General features: G+C 40.5%; 1 protein-coding gene and 1 non-coding gene across 4 annotated transcripts in view; both read right to left on the bottom strand.

Moving 5' to 3' along the window:
* Positions 1–27,911, bottom strand: part of SNX1 (sorting nexin 1) — a 38,138-nt gene that overhangs the window by 9,324 nt on the left and 903 nt on the right. Inside the window, exons 1-8 of one of the 3 annotated variants that reach the window (XM_070378061.1) lie at positions 25,475–25,736; positions 12,734–12,845; positions 8,516–8,643; positions 7,917–7,983; positions 4,171–4,214; positions 2,314–2,455; positions 1,576–1,654; positions 1,039–1,114 (exon numbers count right to left, since the gene is read on the bottom strand). In XM_070378061.1, coding sequence (XP_070234162.1) covers positions 1,039–1,114; positions 1,576–1,654; positions 2,314–2,455; positions 4,171–4,214; positions 7,917–7,983; positions 8,516–8,643; positions 12,734–12,845; positions 25,475–25,657 — 831 coding nt within the window. In that variant the 5' untranslated portion in view covers positions 25,658–25,736. Of the gene's footprint in view, positions 1–1,038; positions 1,115–1,575; positions 1,655–2,313; positions 2,456–4,170; positions 4,215–7,916; positions 7,984–8,515; positions 8,644–12,733; positions 12,846–25,474; positions 25,737–27,911 lie in introns of those variants that run through there. The other 2 variants (XM_070378063.1, XM_005894530.3) reach the window with 2 other exon arrangements.
* LOC138989659 (U6 spliceosomal RNA) lies at positions 22,943–23,049 on the bottom strand. Its single transcript, XR_011465906.1, has one exon. It is a non-coding gene; the product is annotated as a U6 spliceosomal RNA (small nuclear RNA).

The raw sequence follows: 27,911 nt of genomic DNA, 5'->3' as shown, positions 1-27,911 counted from the left end.
AAAGAAAAAATTTTAAATAAAAACAAAATAAAAAAATAACTACAAAACAACAGTTCTACACTGTCACTTATTTCCTTCTACTTTTCTTTCCTATGAGATACACCATTGTTTTATTCCAGTGTTTGATTCTTAATGACTAACGTGTTTATTCAGCTATGTTTATATGCTGTTTCTTGTTTCATTTTATAATTCTTGTTTTATTTTTTATTTTTTTAAATAATTCTTGTTTTAAACTGAAGTACAGTTGATTTATAGTACTGTGTTAGTTCTAGGGGTACAGCAATGTGGTTCAGTTGTATATGTATATAGATATGTATTTTTTTTTTCAGATTCTTTTCCATGATAAGGTTATTACAAGGTACTGAATAGACTTCCTTGTGTTATACAGCAAATCCTTATTGTTTATCTACTTTATATATAGTAGTGTATATCCATTAATCTCATACTCCTGATTTATCCCTCTCCCTCATCATTCTTCAAATGTATGCTCCAATGAATTTCTGTATACCTTCTGTTTATGATGAGCATTAAGTATTTGTTGTATTGATATATTTTACTAACTTCTCAATTATTAGCAACTGGACTGTATCTAATTTTTCAGTCATGAATAGCCTATGCATAGCCTGTTAAAAGACTGTCCACTTGAACCAACACTTTTGCTACATGCTGGCAGTTCTGAGGTCTGTGGTTAAACGGCTTTGAACTAAAATTCCATAGCTCCTGGCACAAAATAAGCATTCAATCGAAGCCAAGTAGTAACCTATGAAGGACATGCCAAGACCTGACAAACAGATCACTGTGTTGATCCAGTAAGACAAAACTGGGTTGCAATTTGACCTCTACAACCAGTTACTTTTGACTGCAGGCAGAGCTGCTTTTATTTCAGAGGCTGAAAGACACTTGTCACTTTTGGGCACCTATAAACTATGATACAGTCAGACTAGGCTATATGCGTGTGCTCAAATATTTGTTGAAGGAACTAGTTTCATTTCACAGGGGTAGATATGAATTGTGAAATTCAGTTTGTACAATACTAACCTCTTCTTTTTCCAAGAACTCTCTGACATCAGGGTCCTGTAACATGGTAGGATGATTCACAATCCTCTGAAGGTACCTACAGGGTAAGCAGTTATCTGGTTAGTTGGCTTGGCCTTACAAAGTTTGGGGCATTATAAAATGCTGGCAGGGGTACGATGTCTTTCATTACTTTAAAATATCCTCAGGGCACTTATATGACTCTGCTTATAAGCACATGTAAGTTCATACTCTTCACATTTCCAAAAAGGAACGAAAAGTAACTGCTTGGAAAGAGACTGCAGAACCACTCCTGACTGATTGTTGAAAAGGAGAATATGATTGTCTGCTCACTCAGGAGAGGAGAAGAGGATGCTCTGCTCCTAATGTGGGAAGGAAAGAGACTTAGGAAAGGCTACAGACAACACGGAGGTGGGAATCTTCAACCCATTCAAGTTTCACCACTACTAACTCTAGCCAACGTCTCATGGTTATTAAGTCTCAGTTTTAGCGCCTCATTTGTTCTCGTGGCACTCAGGAAAATAGTTTTATTGTACTTACCTTTCTAGAGCAGCCCTCCGTTTTTCAAGAAATTCTGCAGAAGAAGAATCTTCCTTTCCAACTTTTACTTTTGTCATTCCTGGAACACAATTTTAAAAGAAAAAAACAAGAAAACTATAAATCATCATGAAAAGCTTTAGGCTGCAGAAAAGCGCCAGGAGGAAGGCAATGAGGGAGCTCTACAAAATACAACCAAAGGCCACTTCTATGTCATGCATAAGCATGAACAAAAGGTTCTTTATACAAGAGTCAGTTTTCATACTAGTCTTAAAGTGTTGAAGGTTCTCAACCCTGGGACTTCCAGAGCACATGTTTTCTAAAAGGGGGCCATGGGACTCTGGGAAAGATTAGCAGATATCAATTGATGGTAATGGGAAGATTCCTTGCCTGACCTCCTTCCCCTCATTCAATGAGTACATTTCAATTTGGAGGGAATCGCAACCACTGAAGTCTCCAGGATACCAACACACACACACACACACACACACACACACACACACACACACACACTCTGTGGAAACTAAAACCTAGGCCTCCTACTGCACCCAAGGAAAGAGACCATGTCAAAACATGCTGTATCTCTAACCCTCATGTGATTTATAGGAAAACGTTGGAAATGCTTCCTTTCTAACTGTTGGATTCTACACTATCATTAGAAGTAATCTCACATACTAAATAGAAAGTATATTGCAGAAAGAATGCAAAGGAAAAAAATCTAAGCAGAATTAATAGGCTTACCTATTAGGCTCTTCTCAGGTGGAGGAGGGACAATAAAGCCATTCTGGGAGTGCTTCTCTGAAAGCTTCTCATAAAGACCCAAGAAGTCACTAAATCTTCTTTTCACTGCAAAGTGTTTACTTCTGAACATTGGTAAGCTTGTCTTGGGGACAGAAAAAACACAAGATTTCATTTCCAATAGGGGATGAGTATCTTGAAAGTCATCTGGCTGACATCAAGGGAATCTTTCCCCAGATCCCTGGTCTTCTAGACACTTCATAAATAACTTTCTCCAAGGCTGAAATTCTCAGCCCTTTTTCTATTTTGGAGTTATAATCCTCTCTGGCTGTCTAGAAATCTATGGAGCCCTTCTCAGAATAATGATTTTAAATGCACAAATTAACATACATGGGATTACGAAGGCAACTAATTAAATTCAAATTCAGTTTTATTTGCAGGTTAAGAACCTTTGCTTTAAGGAGAGAGATGCTGCAATCTAGTTTAAAGCTAGAAATCTATGGTCATCTCCAATCCTTTCATCCTGCCCTGACTTATTAAGGGTATTGCTGCCAGAATTAAAGCAGCCAAACTGGAGAAAATACACAGTAAACACTGCCCCTAAGGGGAGGATCAGACAAAAGGTCTACACTGTAGATACTTGAGCCTCCAAGCTATCACAGGGTCTAGAACACAGGGGCAGGCCAACAAGCAGGAGAAAGGTAATATAAAGGAAACGTCCAGTAAAAAGAGACAAGGCCTACATTTTATTGAGAGATCATTTAATACTCACCAGACAGGCAAAATTTAAGGAGGTGGGGCCTTGCCAATTGTTGGCAAGGAAGTATGTCAATGGGAACTTTTACATATTGCTGATGGAAGTATAAATTGGTACAAGGACTTAAAAACATAGTTTGTATTTCTTTTCTTCAAAATTTGCACTACCTGTGACCCAGGGGAACTGCTTCTGATAATATACCCCAAAGAAACTCTTCTATGTGTACGCCAGGAAACACGTGCAAAAATGTTCACAGCTCATAATTACAAAAACTGGAAACATGCCAAATATTCACAACAGGAAAATGGATAAATGTATTATGCTATAATCACACAATGGACTAATTAACTACAGCTACGCACGTCATGGATGGATCTGAGGAACAATGGTAGTAAAGAAAGCACTATTTTTAGCATGATACCATTTTTATGAAACTCAAAAAAAAAAAAAAAAAAAACAGTGTATTGTTTAGAGATACATATGTGAAGACTTTTTATAAAGGAAATGAGAGACAATTCAGGAGAGTGGTGGCCTCTAAGGTGTGAGGCAGAGGAAAGGAAAGGGAGAAACACGCAGGTGGATTCAATGGTACTCATCTTAAGACTGGTGGTAGGTTCGGGGCTTCATTTTTTATGCTTCATAACCTGCATACAACGTGTAAGTTTTGTATGCATTAATATTATATAAAAAAGGAAGACCAGACCTGAGGGGCAAAAGGTTAGGGAGAGCGTTAAAAGAAGCTCCACATAGGAAACCTCAGAAGAACTGATGATTTTTAAACAGGTGATACAGTTTGGGGTGATCCGCCAAACTAGCTCTAAGCCACATAGCTCTTAAGAGGGATGGCACTGTATCAGATACACCACATGTCTCGATAAAACTTACAAAGTTTCACATTGAAGTGTTAGCTCTCTGGAAGAAAAGTGGAAAGGCTCAGATGAGATTACCAAGGGGATGCAGACTTGTTCCATCTTGAGTAAACTTGAAGGAAGATGTTGACAAAGAAACTAAAGAAATACCCAGAAATAATCTGAATGATGACCTTCTTGGTATGTGCGCCCAAATCTATTAAGGTGGTCATCAGCAGGGTCACTTGGACTCACCTGTGTTGTAACTTTGTAGGCCACATAGGCATTCATACCGTCCCCTGTGGGAGAACAGAAAGCAGGAGAGGATTATTCTGTGAACTAAAGCAGGACCAATCTTGCTAACATTTAACCAGGAATCATAAGGTAGCCACAGGAACCGTGTAGAAGAACTCTTGTTTCAACTCCAAGCTTTAGATCCTATACTATAATCCAGTTCCTACTTTGCCTCGAGGCCTCTATGGCACATATCATGGTCCCATGGATGCTGGCTGAGTCCCCCTTTGAGTTAGACAAGAGAGTCAGTTCCCTGTTTCAAAGCCAGGCTCTATTTATACCTTCCACAAAGCAGCACTGGACACTGACAATCCACTGGTTGTTACCATGCCAATATTTGGGCTTGTTACACACATCTGTCTAAATCCAAACAATTCTCTTGCTGTATAAAGCAGGAGGAGGAGAAGGAAGCAAATGATGTAAAAGGAAACAAGTAGTTCTACCCTAAGCTAGTTCTGGGCTCCCTTTGCTCTTTCAGAAATACTGTCCCAGCCCCTCCACCCGAGCTGGGGGACACTGACCCCTCTCATCTAGCATGTTCTCCCAGAGCAAAGGGCCTGGCAGGAAGACACTTGGGCTGCCTGATGTCACACAAATCTCTCTTCCCTGAAGGAATCATTTTTCTGAAAAAGCCTTTGACTGTTACATAATTTGGGATTCAAGCAATTGTTTTTCTCTGTGGTACTGTCCTAACCTCTACCACTTAGGAACATAAAGGCACCATTAACTCCGTGAGTAGTGAAAAGACACACATTGGACTTGAGACAGATGCAGGTCCAGTGCCGGGCTCCAGAGCGTTGGGTTGGTTTCATTCCCTTCCTCTCCGCCCTGACTCTTCCCCACACCAACCAGGAACATGCAGGTCAACAATGACTAACTGCCAAAGCCTCTGAAATGGCCCTGGGATGAGGGCAAGTTCTACCCTTCCAGGGTCACATATTACAATTTGGTCTGACTGAGATGGCTAGGAATAACTGCTTTTATAAATTACACAGAGAAGTTGGAGACTGTACAGGAAGAGAGGGCTTATGTTCTTTACCCAGTCAAGCCCTGCCAAAAGAGCAACATATAAAACAAAATATAAGTTTTAGAAATTACTTTATATTGATTACTACTGTTAGTTCTCTTCTAAACCATTTAAACTGTATTGCCTAATACTACTAAGGATGTTTATCACCGATAAAAGGAAAAAAAAAATCTAAATTTACTTTATAGAAAACGTATTCAGACTTTTATTCACAGTTTGATAGTTATGGTCAAATGTCCAAAAGGTCATTTCCATAATTTAGTGCCTGCAATTAGGGAAGACTAAGTGCAAATGTACGTAAGACACAATAGCAAAGTGAGGTCTTCAGACGCTCTGCCTGCTTACCAGCTGTCTTTATTGAGGCAGTGTTTGAGCAGACAGACATACTTGCCTGTCCAGACCTCATGAGATATGGAAATGTTCCAGAAATGCAGCAGTTTTAAATTTACGTTAATTTCCTAAGTAATTTCAGGAAGCTGAAAATAATACATGCAAATTGCCAAGTCTCTAAAAAGCAATATCCTGGCAGAAGTGAGATTCTAATTTACTTAAATGTTTGTGGGAATGAGAAGCGCATGTTGAATAAACAGCCCACATAAACAGAAGGTGTTGTTATAAAGATCGATGTGAATCTTGAAATATGAATCTGAAAATGCTTTAAGTAGCTGGTTTCTCGACAGTGATGTGACTAAGAATCTACATGATGATGCAAGGGGATGAAGGTTTATCACCAAAAGTGATTTCTGTTTAAATAAATCTGATCCATGGGACATTTAAATTATTGTTATGGGTTGAACTCTGTCCCCCTAAATAAATTATATTGACGTCCTAACCCCTGGTACATCAGAGTGTGACCTTATTTGAAAATAGGGTCTTTATAGAAGTAACTCGGAGAAGGCAATGGCACCCCACTCCAGTACTTTTGCCTGGAAAATCCCATGGATGGAGGAGCCTGGTGGGCTGCAGTCCATGAGGTCGCTAGGAGTCGGACACGACTTCACTTTCACTTTTCACTTTCATGCATTGGAGAAGGAAATGGCAACCCACTCCAGTGTTCTTGCCTAGAGAATCCCAGGGACAGGGGAGCCTGGTGGGCCGCCGTCTACGGGGTCGCACAGAGTCGGACACGACTGAAGCGACTTAGCAGCAGCAGCAGCAGCATAAAAGTAACTAAGGGAGAAAGACGTCAGTATGGTGGGCCTTAATTCAGTATGACTGGTGCCACCTAAAAAAGGGAAATTCTGACACAGAGACAGACACACAGAAAGCAAAGATGATGTGAAGACACCCTGGGAGGATGTCATGTGACAGTGAAGGCAGAGCTGGAGTGATGTAGCTACGGCCAAGGAATGCCTGAGGCTCCAGAAGCTAGGGGAGAGGCATTGAACAGTCCTTTCCTGGTGCCTTCAGAGGGAGCATGGCCTCAAGAACATCATGATTTCAGACTTTCTGGCCCCCAAAACTCTGAGAGAATACATTTCTGTTGTTTTAAGCTATACTGTTTGTGATACTTGATTACAGAAGTCCTAGGAAACTAACATATTCCTTCCCTCTCCTGGTACAAACATCATGACTTATAAAATGTTATAAATCATAAGTAAACAGTGTTTACTTATGATTTATTTTCTTCTACCAAGGATGTAAAGCAGCTAATAACTAGCCTAAAATCAATGTACTTATAAAATATTCATAAATATTAGAGAGGTAAGAGAGAATTCTAAACATGTAATTCAAAGTTTTGGTCCAGGTTCTACCAAAGGCCATATGTTGTGACCTGACGGGAAAGCTACATTTCACTTATTGGTTCTCAGTTTCCTCTACTGCTGGACCAGGGAACCGTATAGGATGCTCAGGAACATCCTACCAGTGCACCAGTCTAGGAAAAGTAAAACTCCACAGTTAACAACAAACCATTTTGGCACAAAGTCTAATCAGATTTTTATAGACTCTTATTCCTAGTTCAGAACAGACAAAGGGTTGGAAATCACCTTTTTCCTTTTAACCATCACCCCTACTTAATAGGAGGAAAAAGCTCTGTGCAGCCTCTTCTCATAGAGACCACACCTAGAACAAGGAAAGTTGAAGGCCTGTTGCTCTCTGCTCACTAAGGTCTCACAAACTTGTGACACAGGAAGGCTATCCTAAAAATCCATGTTCTAACCAAAGTTATGAAAATCTAATTTTCATTTGACCAAAATTCAACCTGCATTTTTTAATCTTTACCTATGACAGAGAGTGGAAGACTTCCTCACCTTATTAGAATATCAAGAGTACATAATAAATGATATGTAACAAGAAATCCAAATGTCTTAAGGGAAAAATAAATCCAGCATCTCCAAATTTTAAAATGTGTTTTTAGGGTGCTTACATGGAGTTTATCTCAAGAGGGAATAAAATGGTCTCCACAATTCGGGGAGAAGGCAAAGTGGGGTTTTTAAAAAGGGATTCAATAGTATTTAATTTTCTGATTTTTCTTCTTAAAGCCCAGAAAAACCTAAATAAACAGCTTAAATGCTGTTTCTGGCCTTGGAAGCATAGCAAAGAGCATCGTTTCATAGGAAAGATGATGATGAAGTACTTCACACAGCTGGTTCAGCTCTGGAGGTAACCATTTAGAAACCAGCTAACTGTGCTTTTCACAGCCACATCTGAACATCACAGGAGTCCCAAGTACACTCACCTATCTTCTCAGGATCAGTTATACCGACTGTCAAATCAAATTGGTCTTCCTGTTCTTCTTCCTCTAGCTTTTAAAGAGAAAACAAACAATGAGAGTAAGATACCCCCAAAAAAGGCTATTCATTTTACTCTGTATTAATATTACATCAAGATAATATCAGGATATATCCTTCTACACATCAGTCTTCAGCTGTGTCCATTCCTAACAATCTCAATGAAGCAACTTCCACAATTCTAAGTTGGTGCTCGCTCAAAGGTCTTCATTACATCTATTCTCTTAAAACGTTATTTTGATCATAATGAGTAATTACTAGGTTTTGGAAGACTTGCCTCTTTCAGGCTAAAGAGGGAATGGGGAGAGACTATACTCTTGAATATAGGAGCTTTGGACACTAAATATCACTAGTGATCATTGAAAGCCTCTGTGCTATCCTCTGGATAACAGACACTCTACCCAGGAAAGAATCCTTTACTGGATTCTGGCTGTTCATTAACCACAAAGGTCTTCTTCAAGAGTTATAAATAAACTCAAGCAACTGAACTTCAGACTGGCAGCACAGTCCTAAACATCCAAAGAAGACCAATAGCACAAATTCTCACCTCCTCATAGCTTGGCTGGGGCTTAGAAGAATTTGTGGCCTCCTGTGGAGGAAGAGAAATGAGTGTTTTGGCTGGCACCTTCTTCTGATTATTTTGTGTGCTGTCCAGGGATAGCTCCACTGTGGCATCTAAAAATAGTTGATATTTTATAATGAAGGAAGAGTCAGAAAAACTGTAAGCTAGAATAAATGGACCTAAGATAAACACAGTAACACGGGAAAAGCACTATTTGCCACATCTAAGGATGATACTGTTGTTTTACCACAGTTTATGAATTGCTCACAATTACAGTTTTAGATCATCTTGCAAAGATTAAGTTATGTTTAATATACACTGTCCAAGAGGACTAAAAAGACATTGTAATATCTAAAAATTTCTTTTGATCAAAATAGTTAAAAAACAAAACAAAAAAAAACACATGCTTAAGAAGTGCCTTTGTCTATCTGGGAAAACAGAACAACTCATTCCCTAAGTGTTCTAGAAGGGATTTTTAAAAGAGCACTATGTACCATTTTTAGGCATTAAAATTACTTACACCAGTGATAAGAATGCACTCTCAACTTGAAGCAATGGAGCTAGAAGTTCAAAACCTAAACGGCTCAGATTTTTTTTCTTTTTAATAAAGAAAACTATAAGTATCCATTTGGGTTTGGCCTGGTCAGTACGTATCCAATTCTAGCCTTAGGGAATTTAAAGAAAGCAGTTTCTTTGAGAGGGCTCTATAAGGCATAACCAAGTCCTAGATCAATGTCATAATCATTAAAAGTTAATCAGGTCTATAAACAAGGTTGCCAAACTGTTGGAATTATATTAGGATTTTTTCACTTATCAGGAAAAAGACAAACATACATACAAAAATTCATGCAAAATGAACATGTTAAGATGATAGGATCTTTGAAGTAAGAAACCAGCTAAAGTATGTTTAAGATAGTCACATCATGCAGGCACCTCACAAATACTTAAGTTATGAATCCAATAAATGTGACTGAAAAATGGAACAGGAAATTTAAACATTTAAAACCTTAAGCTTATTAGAGTATGCTACTGAAAGACTTTTGAAGAGCTGTGCATTAAAAAAATGTTTTTATTTACTTATTTTTGACTGCACTGGGTCATTGCTGCTCCACATGGGCTTTCTCTGTTGCAGAGAGTGAGGGGCCACTCCCTAGTTGCGGTGCCTGGGCTTCTCATTGCAGTGGCTTTTCTTGCTGCAGAGCAAGGGCTCCAGGAGCACAGGCTCAGTAGTTGCAGTGCATGGACTTAGTTGCCCTGAGGCATGTGGGATCTTCCCATCCAACAGGTGTCCCCTGCATTGCAAGGCGGATTCTTAACCACTGGACCACCAGGGAAGCCTGAGGTGCGAATTTTTAATTGAAAATCATGTGACAACACCTATCAACAATGGTTTTCTCTCTCTTTTTTTTTTGGCTGTGCAACTTCTGAGATCCTAGTTCTCTGTCCAAGAATACCACCTGGGTCCTTGTAGTGAAGGCAGAGTCCTAACCACTGGTGCGCCCTTTTCTCTGGACTCTGCTGCTGCTACTGCTGCTAAGTCGCTTCAGTCGTGTCCGACTCTGTGCAATCCCGTAGACGGCAGCCCACCAGGCTCCCCCGTCCCTGGGATTCTCCAGGCAATCCCTGGGATTCTCCAGGCAAGAGTGGAGTGGGTTGCCATTTCCTTCTCCAACGCATAAAAGTGAAAAGTGAAAGGGAAGTTGCTCAGTCGTGCCCGACTCTTAGCGACCCCATGGACTGCAGCCCACCAGGCTCCTCCATCCATGGGATTTTCCAGACAAGAGTACTGGAGTGGGGTGCCATTGCCTTCTCTAGGTAGGAGTAATAGAAAAGCCATTGGATTCCACCATAGAGATTCTGATCACCACTAATCAAGTGGAAAATAACAAGAGTATTTTATTTAAATTTCCACATCTGAGAAACTACTTGAATCCTAAACTAAATGTATCACTGCAAGCATTCCTTTCCATAGATATCTTATGTTCCTTTCTTAGTAGTGAAGGCAGGCACTGGCCACTTACGAAAACAGCTGGGAATGAAGTAAATCAGAACCCTCATTAGAAATAAATATGTCTCTAATAAAGATCTTCTACATGGTTGTGTATATAAAACCCAACCATGGGAGTAAGTCAGTCAACACTAAGATTTCAGGTCTCCTTAAAGGGCAAATCATATAAATGTTAAGTTCCCAAAGATAAAAAAACCTCCTGTGCAATGTGCCATAACTAGGTTATTATTTCCATTTCTTCTCCAGAAATTTTATCTAAAATATAAACATTAGCAGAATAAATAGCAGGCACTTAAGTTTCAGAGAGGAAAGCAATGCAAAATCTTTGAAATCTTTATATTTTTTCTTCTAAACTCTTCTCATGTCTTAATTTTCCAATGACTTCAAATGTGAGAGTCCTCCCAAGACCTTATCGTACTCCGCCCTCTCATCTCTTCCTTTCCTTTGTCATTCTCTCCTTTGAGGGTCTCATTTACATGGCAGCTTTAATCACCACCTCTAGGAAACTGATTTCCATATGTCCAGTTCTTACTCCTTTGCCCAGGGAGACTACTATAGTTCAAATCACCTCCTGAGCATTTCCCTTTGCATTTAAAACTTTAAAAATCTAAAACCCAAACTCACACTCCCCACTCTCCAACTCAAAGATACTTTCTTCTGCAGAATGTAGTTCTCAAAATGGTACCATCTTCTTCCCAATCCTTGGGCTTGAAATTTTTGACTTTGTCTTTAATCTTCATTTTTGTTCACTCGTTACATCTTATCACCAATACCAGATTTTGTTGATTTCACTTCTTGAAAAGTTTTCATTTTTCCTTTTCTATTTCTATTACCTTTATCATTTCATCCTTGAACTAATTTGTAAGATGCCTTCTGACATCTCCAGGCTTCCCTTGCGGCTCAGCTGGTAAAGAATCCCCCTGCAATGTGGGAGACCTGGGTTCGATCCCTGGGTTGGGAAGATCCCCTGGAAAACAGAAAGGCTACCCACTCCAGTATTCTGGCCTGGAGAATTCCATGGACTGTATAGTCCATGGGGTCGCAAAAAGTTGGACAAGGAGCCACTTTCACTTTCTGACATCTCCAGTCTTTGTCCATCACAATCCGTTTTATGTAAAAAGTCTACCAGGTCAGTCCTTCACCACTCGCCCATTTCACTTTCCTTACTCAAAACTCAATTAAACCAATGACTCTGAACTGACACTAGGGTGAAAATTCAAATTCTAACTATTATTGTTGTCTAAAATCCTCCTGAACATTTCCAGACTTATCTTCCACGGTATCTCTAAGAAGCCCCTGCTTTTGGCCCACTGAGTTTACTGTCCCTTAAACACACCATATTATCGATTCTCCCTGCCCAAACATCTGCACGCTCTCTTTTTTTGACATAAACCCTGCTTCTTTCAAAAAGTCTTACAAGATCATTGTAGACCAGAGCTTATTACTGAGGGCACTACTGACATTTTGGGCTGGATAATTCTTTTGCTGAACAGCTGTCTGTGTACTGTAGGGTGTTTAGAAGCATCCACAGCCTCTACCAGCAGGAACCAGCAGCACTCCCAGGTGTGACAAACAAAAACATCTCCAATTATTGCCAAATGTCTTTGAATGTCTTTGAGTGGGGTGGGTTGGTGGGGGATGACCGTACCTTGTTGAGAACAGGGCAGTCCCTCTCAACAAAAGTTATTGGGCCCAAAATGCTAAGAGTACCAAGACTGAGAAACTCAGTCCTAGTGTTTTTCAAACTGCAGCTTGTCGTTCACTGGGGAATTGTGATAGCTATTTAGTGGGTTGCAAACAGCATTTTAAAAAAAGAGAAACAATAGAAAATTTCAGATTATGTGGAAAATAGTAAGGGCAAGTCATGCATGAAAACTTCGGATTTCATTTTATATAAGTATATAAATATTTTGAATTATGACAGAAAGTGTATTTCTTACTATGAATCTTTGTCATAAAATCTGAAACCACTGCATTCGTCTCCTCTCAGACCCCTCTAAGTTCGCATCACTCAATTAAGTAACTGTTTATTTATGTTTTACTCACTAAACCTGTAAGTATCTTGATGACAGGTACTGCCTTTGGAATCCTCCACAATAGCATCTTACAAAGAGTCTTCCTCATATAGACACAACTTTTTTACTTTAATTCAGCAAGTTAGAAGATTCCCAGCTAAGTTTTGAGTCTATACTTGCCTGCAAAGAGATCCTGTGGCTCTTGATCTTGTTCCTCATGAATCCCATTTTCTTTGGAGCCACTGTTGATGGGAAGAAGGGAAGCAATTCTCTTTGGAGACTGGGGCTTACTCTGAAAACAAAGAAATACTTTGAATAAAACAGTACCATTAAAAACAAACCTAGAGGACCTCCCTGGTGGTCCACTGGTTGAGACTTCGTGCTTCTACTGCAGGGGACATGGGTTCGACCCCTGACTAGTGAACTAAAATCCTGCAAGCTCTTCACCATGGGCAAAAAACCCCCAAAAATCCCCCAAACAAACAAACCTAGAAAGTGACTTTTGATGTATCCCTCAGTGGTTCCGCCAGGTTTTTAGGGGAAGACAGGATCACTAGTCAGCTAGTTCAATAAGCAACAGATGGTTACTAGTAATGTAACTGGCCTGAGTGATCACAGCTAAAATAAACTCATACATTTTAGTATTAATTTCTAACACTATAACCCTGCTGAACTGCCTTACCCCAAGGCACATGATGCCAATGTGGGTATGTGTATACATAGATTATTTTCAGAAGAACCTTAGTTGATGACCTTTACTCTTTCAAATGCTGATGGGGCACATTCTAGTGTCCAGCATATCACACTAAGGTCCAGAATTCAAGCTCTGATCCTGACTTACTTTGTGGCCTTAGCTAAACCATTCATTGATGCTCAATTGTATGGACATTACCAACCCTCCTCACAGGCAAAAGAAGGTGTAACATTTTACGTCTAATGTTATTTGTAAATATAACTCATCTTTTCACCCTTAACTTACAGAGAAACAATTTTCAACCAGACTCGTGTTAGGCTAGCAGAGGAAAAACCAGCCATGCTTAGCCAATGGGCATATGGTGAAAATACAGTCAGTCCATGGCTTTTATCAAAAGTTCAGTGAGCAGCTACAAACAAGGGTGGGGTGAGGCCCCAGACTGGTACCAGAGTGAACAAAGCTGGATTGTGTAGAAAATGAACAAAAAGCTGGGAATCTGGCTTCAAAAGCCATGGTGTCATACTAGAAAGTTTTGAAGTCAGACCCCAAAGCCAAATCAGTTAAAAGACCTGACTCAAGGGATCTTTTATGAAATACTTCCTTAACAAATCTGAGGGTGTTTGTTCCTTGGAAACAGGCCCTTTCTGACCAGATGAAGTGAAATGACAGACTTACTGGGTGCTCTGAATTTGCCATGCCAACAGCTCTATCCCAGTATCAGTGCCACCCTCAGGGGAATAAACTGTAACCAATACATAGACTGATACTAGCAAACAAGGTTTCTACTGAAATTGTTTACGGTAATAAAATTTAATGAGCTTTTAGTTGTATATGCTTAAATGTTACCAATGTTGTTAGAGACACTGATTCTGTCTTCTAGCTGCTTCCACAATCTTAAAAAGACAACCAAAAAAATCACTGCAGAGAGACAGACAACAACCAAAACCAAACCCCACACTTCCTTTCTGCCTCTTATGTTGCCAACCGCTTTCTTACATACACATTTCCGTCCGATACACGCTCTGGTAAAGGGAATCTCATGAAAACCCATCTGACTTCTCTTAATTCAGTTCCCACTAATACCAGTTGCCTTGAGATGGAGATCTAGAAGAGATGAAACCTCAAGATACATTAAGAATATATGTACGTCAATATAATTTACTAGTAGCTCACCAGAGAGACTAAAGCAAGAGGAAAAGCACTGGTTAGACTTTACCCCTTTTAAACAACACCTAGAAGAACCCATTCTTGTGACATGGAGACGAATAAAATCAGCTTTACATTTCTGATTTACCATCTAAACTTGGAAGTTTAAAGATTAAGAACATTTTCTGGAGCAATGGTAGAACAGCTGTCTGGGAGAAAATATTTGCAAATGATTAGACCAACAAGAGCATAATTTCTAAAATATATAAATAGCTCATACAACTCAATAACAACAACAAAAAACAAGCAACCCAGGACTTCCCTGGTGGTCCAGTGGTTAAGAGTCCGCCTTCCAGGGCAGGGGATGTGGGTTCGATCCCTGGCTGGGGAACCAAGATCCCACATGCAGCAGGGCAACTGAGTCAGCCTGCCACAACTAGAGAGAAACTCGATCACTGCAGCTAAGACTTGATGTAGCCAAAAATAAAAAAAAAAAAAAATTTTTTTTAAAAGAAACTCAAAGAATGGGTAGAAGATCTAAAAAGACATGCAGATTGCCAACAAGCACACGAAAAGGTGCTCAACATCACTAATTGTTAGAAAAATGTGAATCAAAACTATGAGATATTGCCTCACACTGGTCACAATGGCCATTATGAAAAAGTCTACAAAGAACAAATCTGGAGTGGGTGTAGAGAAAACAGAACCCTCCTACATTGTTGGTGGGAATGTAAATCGATGCAGCAACTATGGAGAACAGTAAACAGATTGCTAGAAAAACTAAAAATAGATTTGCCATACAGTCCAGCAATCCCACTCCTGGGCATAAACCCAAAGAAAACTCTAATTTGAAAATATACCCTCCCCCCAATGTTCACAGCAGCACTATATACAATAGCCAAGACATGGAAGAAACCTAAATGTCCATCAACAAGTAAATGGGTAGACAAGATGTGGTAAATATATACAATGAATACTTGACCATATTGGATGGACTTACAGATCTTCATACTAAGTGAGGTAAGACAGATAAAGACAAACATAATATCACTTATATGTGGAATCTAAAAATATGATACATTTGAACTTATTTACAAAACAGAAACAGATTCACAGACTCATTTTGTGGGGCAAAGGCACACTGATTACAGAGTGGCAAAATCAATACTAAAAATAAGGCTTGCTTTATAATCCATATTTTAAAAATCTCTTAATAGTCAATAAGTCACAAAACTCTGTTTGAAGGGGGTTAAATTTCTAGGCAAGAGATAAGACTATTTTCTGTGATGAATATAGTTTGCTTATGATGTAGTTAATAAAGCCAAAGAATGGACCTGCCTACTTCCCCTGCCCACTCCCCTTTTTCTTAATAAAGGAAGCCTTCTTTCTTTTAGTGACAGAATCTTAGTTTAGAATATTCAATGGTTGCTGACTCTCTTTGGCTGTTAACTCCGACAGGTGGTTCTATTGATAAGTCTATTTAAAAAAGTTCAAGTGCTTCTGTTTATAATTACAAGACAGCCTAATCCTAATTCTCAGAGAGGCCCGAGAAACATCTGCCAGCAAGATAGCACTTCTGTTAAGAGCAAACAGGTATTCCTTGCCAATTACCAGCTTCAAACCATGAGGCTCAGGCTACTAATACAATTTGTTAGTTCAGGGAAGGACAGATGTGGGCTTCCTGTCCCTCAGAGCTGACACAGTCATTCAGTCCTGCCAAGTACTGCTGTGATTCCAGGTCTCTTCTGTACAGGTTAACTAGTTGTAATTCTTTCTCATGTTGCTCAACTGCTCTTTGCTCCAGGAAGAACTGCTGCTTTACATTCCAGGGACTGCAGAAGGATCATATAGCTGAAATTCTCAATAGCATTTAGAGGATGAATCCATATAATAAAATTCTGGTAACAGCATTTCTGGAGAACAAGGGTATATATTCACTTTCCAACGGAAAAATTAGGATAATCTAGTTAAGGCAAAATGGAGCTACAGAATGGTGTGACAAGGACAGCTAGGAATAAGTCAACCTCAGAAACTACGGCAGCCATGAAGTCTTTAAAAATTACCCTGGAATCATGAGATACTGTTCCTTTTGCCACATGTACTTCTGGGGAGAAATGAGCTAAGTGGAGGCAGTATATTAGTTTTCTATCATGGCTGTGACAAGTTACTGCACATTGAACAGATAAAACAATGCAAATTTATTCTAGTCTGTGGAAGTCAATCGTAGAAGGCAATGGCACCCCACTCCAGTACTCTTGCTTGGAAAATCCCATGGATGGAGGAGCCTGGTGGGCTGCAGTCCATGGGGTCGCTACGAGTCGGACACGACTGAGCGACTTCCCTTTCACTTTTCACTTGCCTGCATTGGAGAAGGAAATGGCAACCCACTTCAGTGTTCTTGCCTGGAGAATCCCAGGGACGGGGGAGCCTGGTAGGCTTCCGTCTGTGGGGTCGCACAGAGTCGGACATGACTGAAGCGACTTAGCAGCAGCAGCAGCAGCAGCATCAGTGGAAGTCAATACAGGTCTCACTGGGCTAAAATCAAGGTATCATTAGGTCTGCATTCCTTTCTGGAGGTTTGAGGGGAGAATATGTCTCCTTGCTCTTTCCAGCTTCTAGAAGCTGCCTATATTCCTGGGTTGATGGCTGCTTCCTCCATTTCCAAAGGCAAAAATGCTACAGTTCTCTGTGCCTTTCGCCTGAAGGCAGTCGCTCTCTGTCTCTGCCATTTTTAAAGAATCCTTATTGTTGCACTGGGTTTACTCAGATAATCTGAGATAATTTCCCTTAATGTCAGCCAGGGCTTCCTGGGTTGGGAAGATCCCCTGGAGAGCATGGCAATCCACTCCAGTATTCTTGCCTGGAGAATGCCACGGACACAGAAACCTGGCAAGCTATAGTCCACAGAGTCCCAAAGAGTCAGACATGACTGAAGTGACCAAGCACAAGATCAGCTTACTAGCAACCCTAATTACTCAGTAATATAAAATATTCACAGGTTCTGAGACTAGGAGTAGGCATGTTGGGGAGGAGGCAGTCATGATTCCTACCACAAGTAGCAACTCCTTTCCACACCACATTTCAAAAATGGCACAGATACACTAAAAGTGCCTATGCTTAGGAGAATGGACATTTAGTGTCCACTGGATTTGATGCATCTTATTTTACAAACTGGGTGAATATCCAACTAACCCAAATGATTTCACAGTATTACCCCCACCTCATAATTTAAGGAATTAAAGTAGGGAATCTTATCTGGGGTCCCTGAGTCACACAATTCAGGAGGGGGTCTATGAATTAAAATGAGAATAAAATTACAATTTATTTTTCCTTAACCTCTAACTGAAATTCAGCATTTTCTTTAATTATAAAGATAGGCAACAAATTATGAGTAATAGCAGTACCTGAGCATAACTAACAGAAATTAGATATTTTTATATGATCTTATAGTTACAGACCTCAAAATTTCATTTAAAAATCACGGTTACTAGACCTATCCCTAGATATTAATGGGGCTTCCCTGGTGGCTCAGATAGTAAAGCATCTACCTGCAATGCGGGAGACCTGGGTTCAATCCCTGGGTGGGGAAGATCCCCTGGAGAAGGAAATGGCAATCCACTCCAGCACTCTTGCCTGGAAAATCCCATGGACGGAAGAGCCTGATAGGCTACAGTCCATGGGGTCGCATAGAGTCGGACACAACTGAGCGACTTCACTTTCACTTTCTAGATATTAATTAAAGCACTTTAAAAAAGCATATGTTACTAATATAAAATTGTTTTAATGTTTGATAATTAGATTTCAGTATAACTGGTTTCCTGTGTAATATTACGTATTTTATATGTTTAAAAACATTATTCTGAGATGGGTCCATAGGCTTCCTTGACTGCTGATGAGTCCATGACATACAAAAGATAAAGAAATTCTGAGTTACTTCCTCTAAGACTAATGAAAATGTAAAAGGGGAACCAGAAGGGTAACTAAGTCTGAGGCTGAGTATTGAGCTAGTTAAGGAAAACTATGAACAAGCGCAGTGGAGACCTCAAAGTGAAAGGTTATCCATGAGATAACAAAATGTAGCTACAGATATTCTACTGAATCCTCTGGTGTAATTTCCATACCAAATTTTTGGTATCTCAAACTAATATTTGGACCCTTCTAAGTTTAGAAGGGTCCAAAATTGCAGAAGGATCAGAGTACTAATGGTACATTAGCTTCTAAACTGAAAAAGCAAAACGAATCCAGTTCAAATCTGCTCTGAAAGCGAAATGAAGCCCCAGATGTCCATTTGACTAAGCAAAAGAATAAGCCAGAAAAAGTTGAGCAACAGGCTTTTCCCAGAAATGAGATACTTATGGCTACTTGCTCTAGTAACTATAAACAACTCATGATTTACTTATGCCAGCAATTACTAAAGAGGGCTAAGAAGCTTTGACGATCAAAGGAGAGAAATTAGAGTGCTCTTTTTCCTCTCTCCCCTGCCAACCAAACAGCAAGAGGCCAAGACACTAGAACTACCTTGATATCTGAATAAGCAAAGGGGAAGCAACTCCCTACAGAAACTAGAAATCAGATTGCAACCTTGTTGCTTCTTGCTTAAGCCCCAAACTCTAATTTTAAATAAATTTTAAGTTGGGTTCTTACTCAGTTCAGTCGAGTTGCTTCTTGCTTAAGCCCCAAACTCTAATTTTAAATAAATTTTAAGTTGGGTTCTTACTCAGTTCAGTCGATCAGCCCTGTCCAACTCTTTGCAACCCCATGAACTGCAGCACGCCAGGCTTCCCTGTCCATCACCAACTCCCAGAGCTTGCTCAGACTCCTGTTCATGGAGTTGGTGATGTCATCCAACCATCTCACCCTCTGCCATCCTGGGTTCTTATCATTTTCAAAAGTCTTCTCTCATGCTCTTTCCTCCAAAAGTGCTTTATAACTACTTTTGTTAGCTTCTCCTCCATAATCTTGAAAGCTAACTGCTAGTACTAGTCTATGATCGAAACCAATGAGTCTATGTACTTCAGAAAAATCTAAACTTATTAGAAGTTTACAATTTGAGCTGAGCATTAAAATGAATCTTCAGCCATAATACCAGTTACTGATTTTCCAAGAGCATCTGTATCAGACCTGTGTGGAAAATGTGTCATTTCGACTTCTGATCTTTTGATCAGATCTGACCACCTGATGTGATGTCAGTTCCAAAAATAAGTGTTTGAGACAACATGCTTATAGAAAATACCACACACTAGATGGACACTTACCCATGACTGCTTACTAATATTAGTCATAAATGACTATACCATTAGCTAAAGCAACAAAGCAATAAATCTGTTTTAAAATATACTGTTGTATAGATTAATTTTCAGAAGTCTGATTAGGAACAGAGAAGAGACAGCATCAAGAAACTTACTCAGGACATGTTACACCTTTGGGAATAGCCATCATATATTTTGCGAACAAAGAATTAAAATATTGCCAGCCATACTATCAATTTCCTTAGGGCTTTTAATGAATTTACCAAAGTACATCCAGATCTAAAAAAGTTATCCTGTAAATACTCTAAAGGAAATAATCTGGTTTTAAAAAAGAGCTAAGATTGTAAAATGGTGCACTGCCATGGAAAACAGTATGGAGGTTCCTCAAAAGCTTAAAAATAGAACTACTTTATGATCCAACAAACCCACTTCTGAGTACATGTATCTGAAAGCTGAAAGCAGGGTCTCAAAGAGGTATCTGCACACCCACAGCAGCACTACTCACAAGAGCCAAAAGGTAGAAGCAACCCACATGTCACTGGGGGATGTTTGGATAAACAAAAATGTGGTAAACACATTCGATGGAATATTATTCAGCCTTAAAAAAGGAAGGAAATTACGATACATGTTACAATATGCATGAATCCTGAGGATACTGTGCTAAGGGAAATAAACCAGTCACAAAAAGACAAATACTGTATGATTCTAATTATATGAGGTTATCTAAATCAGTCAAATTCATAGAAACAGAAAGGAGAATGGGGTTACCAGGGGCTAAGGGGAGAGGGATAAGGGGTGTTGTTACTTAACAGGTACAGAATTTCAGAATTACAGGAGATCTGTTTCACACAAATGTGAGTACACTTAACACTGCTAAAGTATACAATTTAAAATGGTCACAATGATAAATTTTTGTTGTGTTTTATACCACAATTCCCTCCAGGGATACATGTATATTGATCATACAGGTAGGACTGGATTCTAAAAACACCATGTCCTTTTTTGTCTAAATGTTAATATATAACTTTGGTTTATATAATTCTCTGCAGCCCATAAAACATTGTCAATCAGAAGCTAGCTGTTATCCTTGACTTCTGACTACCAATAAAAGCCAAGTGATATTGTTCTTTAGTCTTAAACACCAGTGGGAATATGTAAATAAGTCTTGATTAGCCAAAAGCAATCTTTTTTAAGATATGACTTTTCAAATCCCTTGCTATTTTGTCTTTATCCTGTTTCTTTTTTTTTTTTTTGGCCATTTCTCTAATTATGAGGGTTTCAATTTAAGAGTAAAAGTGGTGAGGAAAATCTAACTGGTGTAATAAATCATCAAACAAAGAAGTCACCAGATTTGCCAAAATTTGAACGGAGGATATCATTACTCTGTTTTCCTCCATTTTCTCAATATGAGCAAGGCTGTTCATAGTTCTCTTATTCAGAGGGCAAGTCTAATGGTGATCCTGACATATTGCTTAAAAGAGATGGGCATATCAGAACTTCTGGAAGGGCAGATAAAGAACTTATTATCAACAATTTTATCATTCAGGTTTCAGTTCAGTTCAGTCGCTCAGTAGTGTCCAACTCTTTGTGACCCCATGAATCACAGCACACCAGGCCTCCCTGTCCATCACCAACTCCCGGAGTTCACTCAAACTCATGTCCATCAAGTTGGTGATGCCATCCAGCCATCTTATCCTCTGTCATCCCCTTCTCCTCCTGCCCCCAATCCCTCCCAGCATCAGGGTCTTTTCAAATGAGTCAACTTTTCCCATCAGGTGGCCAAAGTATTTTCCAATGAACACTCAGGACTGATCTCTTTTAGGATGGACTGGTTGGATCTCCTTGCAGTCCAAGGGACTCTCAAGAGTCTTCTCCAACTCCACAGTTCAAAAGCATCAATTCTTCGGCCCTCAGCTTTCTTCACAGTCCAACTCTCACATCCATACATGACCACTGGAAAAACCATAGCCTTGACTAGATGGACCTTTGTTGGCAAAGTAATGTCTCTGCTTTTCAATATGCTATCTAGGTTGGTCATAACTTTCCTTCCAAGGAGTAAGTGTCTTTTAATTTCATGGCTTCAATCACCATCTGCAGTGATTTTGGAGCCCCCCAAAATAAAGTCGGACACTGTTTCCACTGTTTCCCCATCTATTTCCCATGAAGTGATGGGACCAGATGCCGTATGCAAATAAGACCAGTGAGGTCAAATGAGATGTAAAAATATGTATATCATTTAGTCTTTTCAACATAATAATTTTAAGAGTTAGGAGACCCAAAGAGTGGCTCCAATTTAGTCTCTCCTTTTACTAAAGGAAAAATTAACCCTTTTCTAGAACTAAGAAAGTTTTAACTAAATCAATACATATCTAGATTCAGGTCCAAAGACTCAGGTAACATATTTAGAATTTTAGACCATTTAATTCCTAAGACCACAAAGTAAGAGGCATAAAGAAGGTAAGGCCTTAAGTATTCTTAAGAATCAGACCTTCCCCAAGCTGGTTTTCAGGTTTAAGACAATGATTTCAGATTTGTTTTAATAATTCTTTTAACTCCAGTCTGGGGGCTTCCCAGATGGCTCAGTGGGTAAAGAATCTTCCTGCAATGCAGGAGACACAGGAGACTCGAGTTCCATCCCTTGGTTGGAACTATCCCCCGGAGGACGAAATAGATACCCACTCCAGTATTCGCCAAAAAATCCCACGGACAGAGGAGCCTGGCAGGCTACAGTCCGAAGGGTCCCAAAGATGACTGAGTGATTAAGCTTGTACACCTCCCATTCAAATAACTGGTTTGTATATCCTAAAATGCACATCATGGGCAGCTCCTTCAGTTATAAATCAAATCATATTTTTATTACTGAATTAGCAAAGCCTCTTGGGCTCTAAAAGAGAGCAGATGGGATGATTAACAGTAGCAGATGTTACATCAATGTCCAGGAAATCACATGCATACCATAAATGAGTTTTAAAATTTACATGCCTCAGCTTCTCAGTTCTTCAGTGCTCCTTTCTTTGCCTCCAACATGCAACAAAACACAGTATGAAGATAAACTTATATCAGTAAGATGCCACTGAAGTCATTATATGCCTACTTTGAGGGCTTTTAATCAAATCAATCTTACTACTAGTTTGATTGATACTAATCATTTTTAGGATTAACTTTTCTACTCCATTATTAGATTTTTTTTTTTAATGTTTGCAATCCTGATTTTGCAATTTATTTATTTATTTATTTTATTTATTTTTTAAATTTTATTTTATTTTTAAACTTTACAATATTGTATTGGTTTTGCCAAATAAAAATATGGAACGCTTCACGAATTTGCGTGTCATCCATGCGCAGGGGCCATGCTAATCTTCTCTGTATCATTCCAATTTTAGAATATGTGCTGCCGAAGTGAGCACCCATTATTAGATTTTGTGGGTTTTTTAATTCTTCAAGTAATTCCAGTTTACAAAATGCTCAACTGTTCTATGTGTTTTACAGGTATTCTAATTTAATCCTCCCAATAATAGTGGACATAAATACTCTTGACTATTCACGTTTTACACACGAGAAAACTATACAAAGTAAGTATCCTGTGCAAGGTTAAGCCAGCAAGTAACAGAGTCTGGATTTAAATCAGCCTTCAGGCCCACTTTATAACTTTATTTTTCAATGATTTTAAGATACAGAAGCACTGCAATCCATGTCCTCACACTGGCTCACAAGTAAAGCCTTTATGATAATATAATCTGTATTAATGACTATTTAACACCCTAACTGGTGAGGAATCTTGGGGTCTTGGAATCCTGAAGATTAACTTCAGGACAGGCTGCTAAAATAAATTTATAGGTAGCATTTTAGGTCCCTCAGCAACTCAATTTTCCTGGATCAAAATCTAAATAAAAAATAATTTGACCTTCTGTGGTAGAACAAGTTCACTCTGACCCCCTCTTCCTTCCCTTAGATGAAAATTATGCAAAGTATTTTCACTGTGTTAGGAGACAGAAGTAGCAAAAACTCTGGGAAGTAAACTAGTGAGATCAATCAAATCACAATCTCTTGAACTTATTTAGAGCACTTCAGGAAAATAAAACCACATCCTTCCAGGGTCTTTTTTGAAAAATAAATCATCATTTGCCTATGTGACCAATCACTTTCAGGGCCAGAGTATCAATTTTTAGATGTTCAGTTTATCTACCAGCCCAGCAGTTATCAACAATGGCTGATATGAGGGAATTCTTCATGGTTTATAAGAGAATTACTAAAGGAATAGACTAAAGATTTGTTTTAAATGGGATAGAAAACAACTAAATCAGCAGCAAAAGTTATTTCCTGGAATAACAGAGACTTCATTAGATAGTTTGAGTTGTTATATTAGCATCAGCAAATACTTTTTAGATGGGATTATGAACTTAATTCCTAAATCAGTACATGGAAAATTCTATTAATTATCCCAGAAGATACTGTGATGAAACAAACTTTTTCTGACATGAGACAAGCCTCAAATTTCTCAGATGCATGCCTGCATAAAGAATTTAAAGCTGTTTACTCATTCACATACTGTGTAGCTACTATGAAGATAAGCATTATCCAAGATAAAAAAACACATAAATTCACTCCTAGCACTTAAGAAGTTTTCAATTTGCAACTAACTGTACCAAACAATATGAGTCAGTATTCCTTCTAAAACAGACCCAAACATCTCCACCGGTTCCAGAACTGATTACTGTACTGATTTCCGCATTCCACATATAAAGATTAGTTTTTCCCAATACCTAACACCCAGATGTTAGAGAAGGAAATGGCAACCCTCTCCAGTGTTCTTGCCTGGAGAATCCCAAGGATGGGGTAGCCTGGTGGGCTGCTGTCTATGGGGTCGCACAGAGTCGGACACAACTGAAGCGACTTAGCAGCAGCAGCAACATCCAATACTACTATGAAAAACACCATTTCCTCCTTGCATTTACAGATTTGCTCCCAGTGAGGTACTTAAACACACATCCCTTTACAAGAGACAGAGCTTTCTCTATGTAGTGATTTACATGGCAGGACCTTTTTTTCAACCAACATCTGGCAGAATTTTCCTGGAGATCAAAGGAGTCAACCTAATTCTCATAAATATCCAGAATGGGCCTTTAGTAATAACTGGTAACTACTGAGTCAAGGACTGAGCGCAAACACACACATTGAGCTAAAGGGGGCTTCCCTGATGGCTCAGGGGTAAATAATCCACCTGACAATGCAGGAGATGAGGGTTTGATCCCTGGGTCAGGAAGATCCCCTGGAGAAAGAAATAGTAACTCACTCCAATATTCTTGCCTGGGAAATCCCATGGACAGAGGAGCCTGGCTGGATACAGTTCATGGGGTCTCAAAGAGTCAGACACGACTTGGCGACTAAAGAACAACAAACTGAGCTAAGGAAAGGATTTGTGGACAGGTCACTATCCTGGGCAACTCCAGATAACACCATTCATCCATCCTTGGTACAGTAAGGTGAGAGAAAGGAAAGTCAGCACCCCATTCCCTTATTTTGATCTATTAAATCAGCTGGGCAGGATAACCACCAGCAAAACAGCCCCGTGGGTCCGTGGGTCACCACACGGCAGGGCCAAATGCCTGCCTTGGCGGCTCTTAGCTGTCCGGGATCTCTGCTGAGAAGCCACCACACCCCTCACTTCTTACTGTCCGCCCAGGAGTGGGGAAGCCAAGGTCCTCCGTCTCCGTGTTCACCTAGAACCCAAGCCACGACTACTGTCACCAACGCAAGGTCTTGCCAGGCCCGCTCTGCCCAGCCTCCCCGACCCTCGCTTAGCCTCTCTTTCCTTTCGGGGCGCTCCCCCACCTGCCCCGAAGGGTGAGAACTCACGACAGCCGCGGCGCCGGTGAAAATATCCTCCCCCTCGGTGTCGCTGTCCCCGGCTTCGGGTTCTGAGCCCCCCACCGCCCCCTCGGACTCCGGCTCCAGGCCGGGGAAGGGCGGAGGGAGTCTCTCCGAAGCGTTACAGCCACCACCACCCGACGCCATCTTCCTCCACCCGCGGCGGAAGCCGCAACAACAACTTTATAGAGAGATAGGACCGCGAGCACAGCGTTCCAGCGGAGCTAAGGGGGATGGCAGCCACTAGCCCCGAGGGACGCGCGGGGAGGGGGCGCGGGGGCGAGGCCTTCAGACTGGGGGCGGGGCGGTGCTGGCTGGCGGCTCCTGCCCAGCCAATCCGAGCCCTAGATTGCGACGCGGTTATCCTAACCAGGGGGCAGAGGAGCAGGAAAAAAGGACTTAAGAAGGCTGGAATCAAGATTGCCCGGAGAAATATCGATAACCTCAGATCTGCAGATGACACCACCCTTTTGGCAGAAAACGCAGAGGAACTAGAGCTTCTTGATGAAAGTGAAAGAGGAGAGGGAAAAAGCTGGCTTAAAACTCAGCATTCAAAAAACTAAGATCATAGCGTCCAGGTCCCATCACTTCATGGCAAAGAGATGGGAAAACAATGGAAACAGTCAAAGACTATTTTCTTGGGCTCCAAAAATCACTGCAGATGGCGACTGCAGCCATGAGACTAAAAGACGCTTCCTCCTTGGAAGAAAAGCTATGACCACCCTAGACAGCATGATCAACCTAGATAGCGTATAAAAAAGCAGAGACATTACTTTGCCAACAAAGGTCCATCTAGTCAAGGCTATGGTTTTTCCAGTGGTCATGTTTGATGTGAGAGTTGGACTGTGAAGAAAGCTGAGAGCCGAAGAATTGATGCTTTTGAACTGTGGTGTTGGAGAAGACTCTTGAGAGTCCCTTGGACTGCAAGGAGATCCAACCAGTCCATTCTAAAGGAGATCTGTCCTAGGTGTTCTTCGGAAGGACTGATGCTAAAGCTGAAACTCCAATACTTTGGCCACCTGATGCGAAGAGTTGACTCATTTGAAAAGACCCTGATGCTGGGAGGGATTGGGGGCAGGAGGAGAAGGGGATGACAGAGGATGAGATGGCTGGATGGCATCACCAACTCGATGGACATGAGTTTGAGTAAACTCTGGGAGTTGGTGATAAACAAGGAGGCCTGGTGTGCTGTGATTCATGGTGTTGCAAAGAGTCGGACACAACTGAGCGACTGAACTGAACTGAAGGTTTCTTCAGCAGTCATGTATGGATGTGAGAGTTGGACCATAAAGAAAGCTGAGTGCTGAAGAATTGATGCTTTTGAACTGTGGTGCTGGAGAAGACTCTTGAGAGTCCCTGGGACTGCAAGGAGATAAGTCAGTCAATCCTAAAACAAATCAGTCTGGACTATTCATTGGAAGGACTGATGCTGAAGCTGAAGCTCCAATACTTTGGCCACCTGATGCGAAGAACTGACTCATTAAAAAAGACCCTGATGCTGGGAAAGACTGAAGGCAGGAGAAAGGGAGGCCAGAGGATGAGATGGTTAGATGGCATCACCGACTGGATGGACATGAATTTGAGCAAGCTCTGGGAGTTGGTGATGGACTGGGAAGCCTGGTGTGCTGCAGTCCATGGGGTCACAAAGAGTCAGACAGGGCTGAGGAACTAAATTGAACTGAGGGAACCCGAGGTTCTACAGTCTCTGCACTCTGGATCGCTTTAACTACTGGGCTTTTTAAGCAGAAGAAGCAGCAAGTCTGAAAACCTCCACGTGGCACCAACTCATACCAAGCACAGTGGCTACATAGAGATTCAATATGTATTTTTGATTGCGATCTCTGGACAGATAAACAGTAAAAGTTTCGCTAGTTATTCTTTCGAGAATGTTTAGTTCATTCAAGAAATGGATACTGAAGATCAAAGGAGAATCCCATGGACAGATGATCCCAGCAGGCTACAGTCCATGGGGTTGCAAGAGTAGGACACTTAGGGACTAAACCACCACCCCATTGCGTGCCTGGCACCCTGCTATGCGTTGGAGATACAGAAATAAACACGCTTCTGGTTCACTAGGCACTTGAGGGAGATAGGCATGTAAATGGACAGTGCTATATAATGTGCAGTGAAGTGAGCTCGCTCAGTCGTGTCCAACTCTTTGCGACCCCATGGACTATAGCCCACCAGGCTCCACCATCCATGGGATTCTCCAGGCAAGAATACTGGAGTGGGTTGCCATTTCCTTCTCCAAGGGAACTTCCCGACCCAGGGATCGAATCCAGGTCTCCCGCATTTCGGGCAGGCGCTTTGCCCTCTGAGCCACCGGGGGAGCACAGTAAAAGAGAACAACAATTCTGCTTGAAGTCGAGAGACTTCAAAGAGGAAGTGAGACTTGAGAGTC

Source organism: Bos mutus, chromosome 10, assembly GCF_027580195.1.
Source record: "Bos mutus isolate GX-2022 chromosome 10, NWIPB_WYAK_1.1, whole genome shotgun sequence".
Taxonomy (NCBI): Eukaryota; Metazoa; Chordata; class Mammalia; order Artiodactyla; family Bovidae; genus Bos; species Bos mutus.
This window is presented reverse-complemented; position numbering and strand designations above follow the sequence as displayed.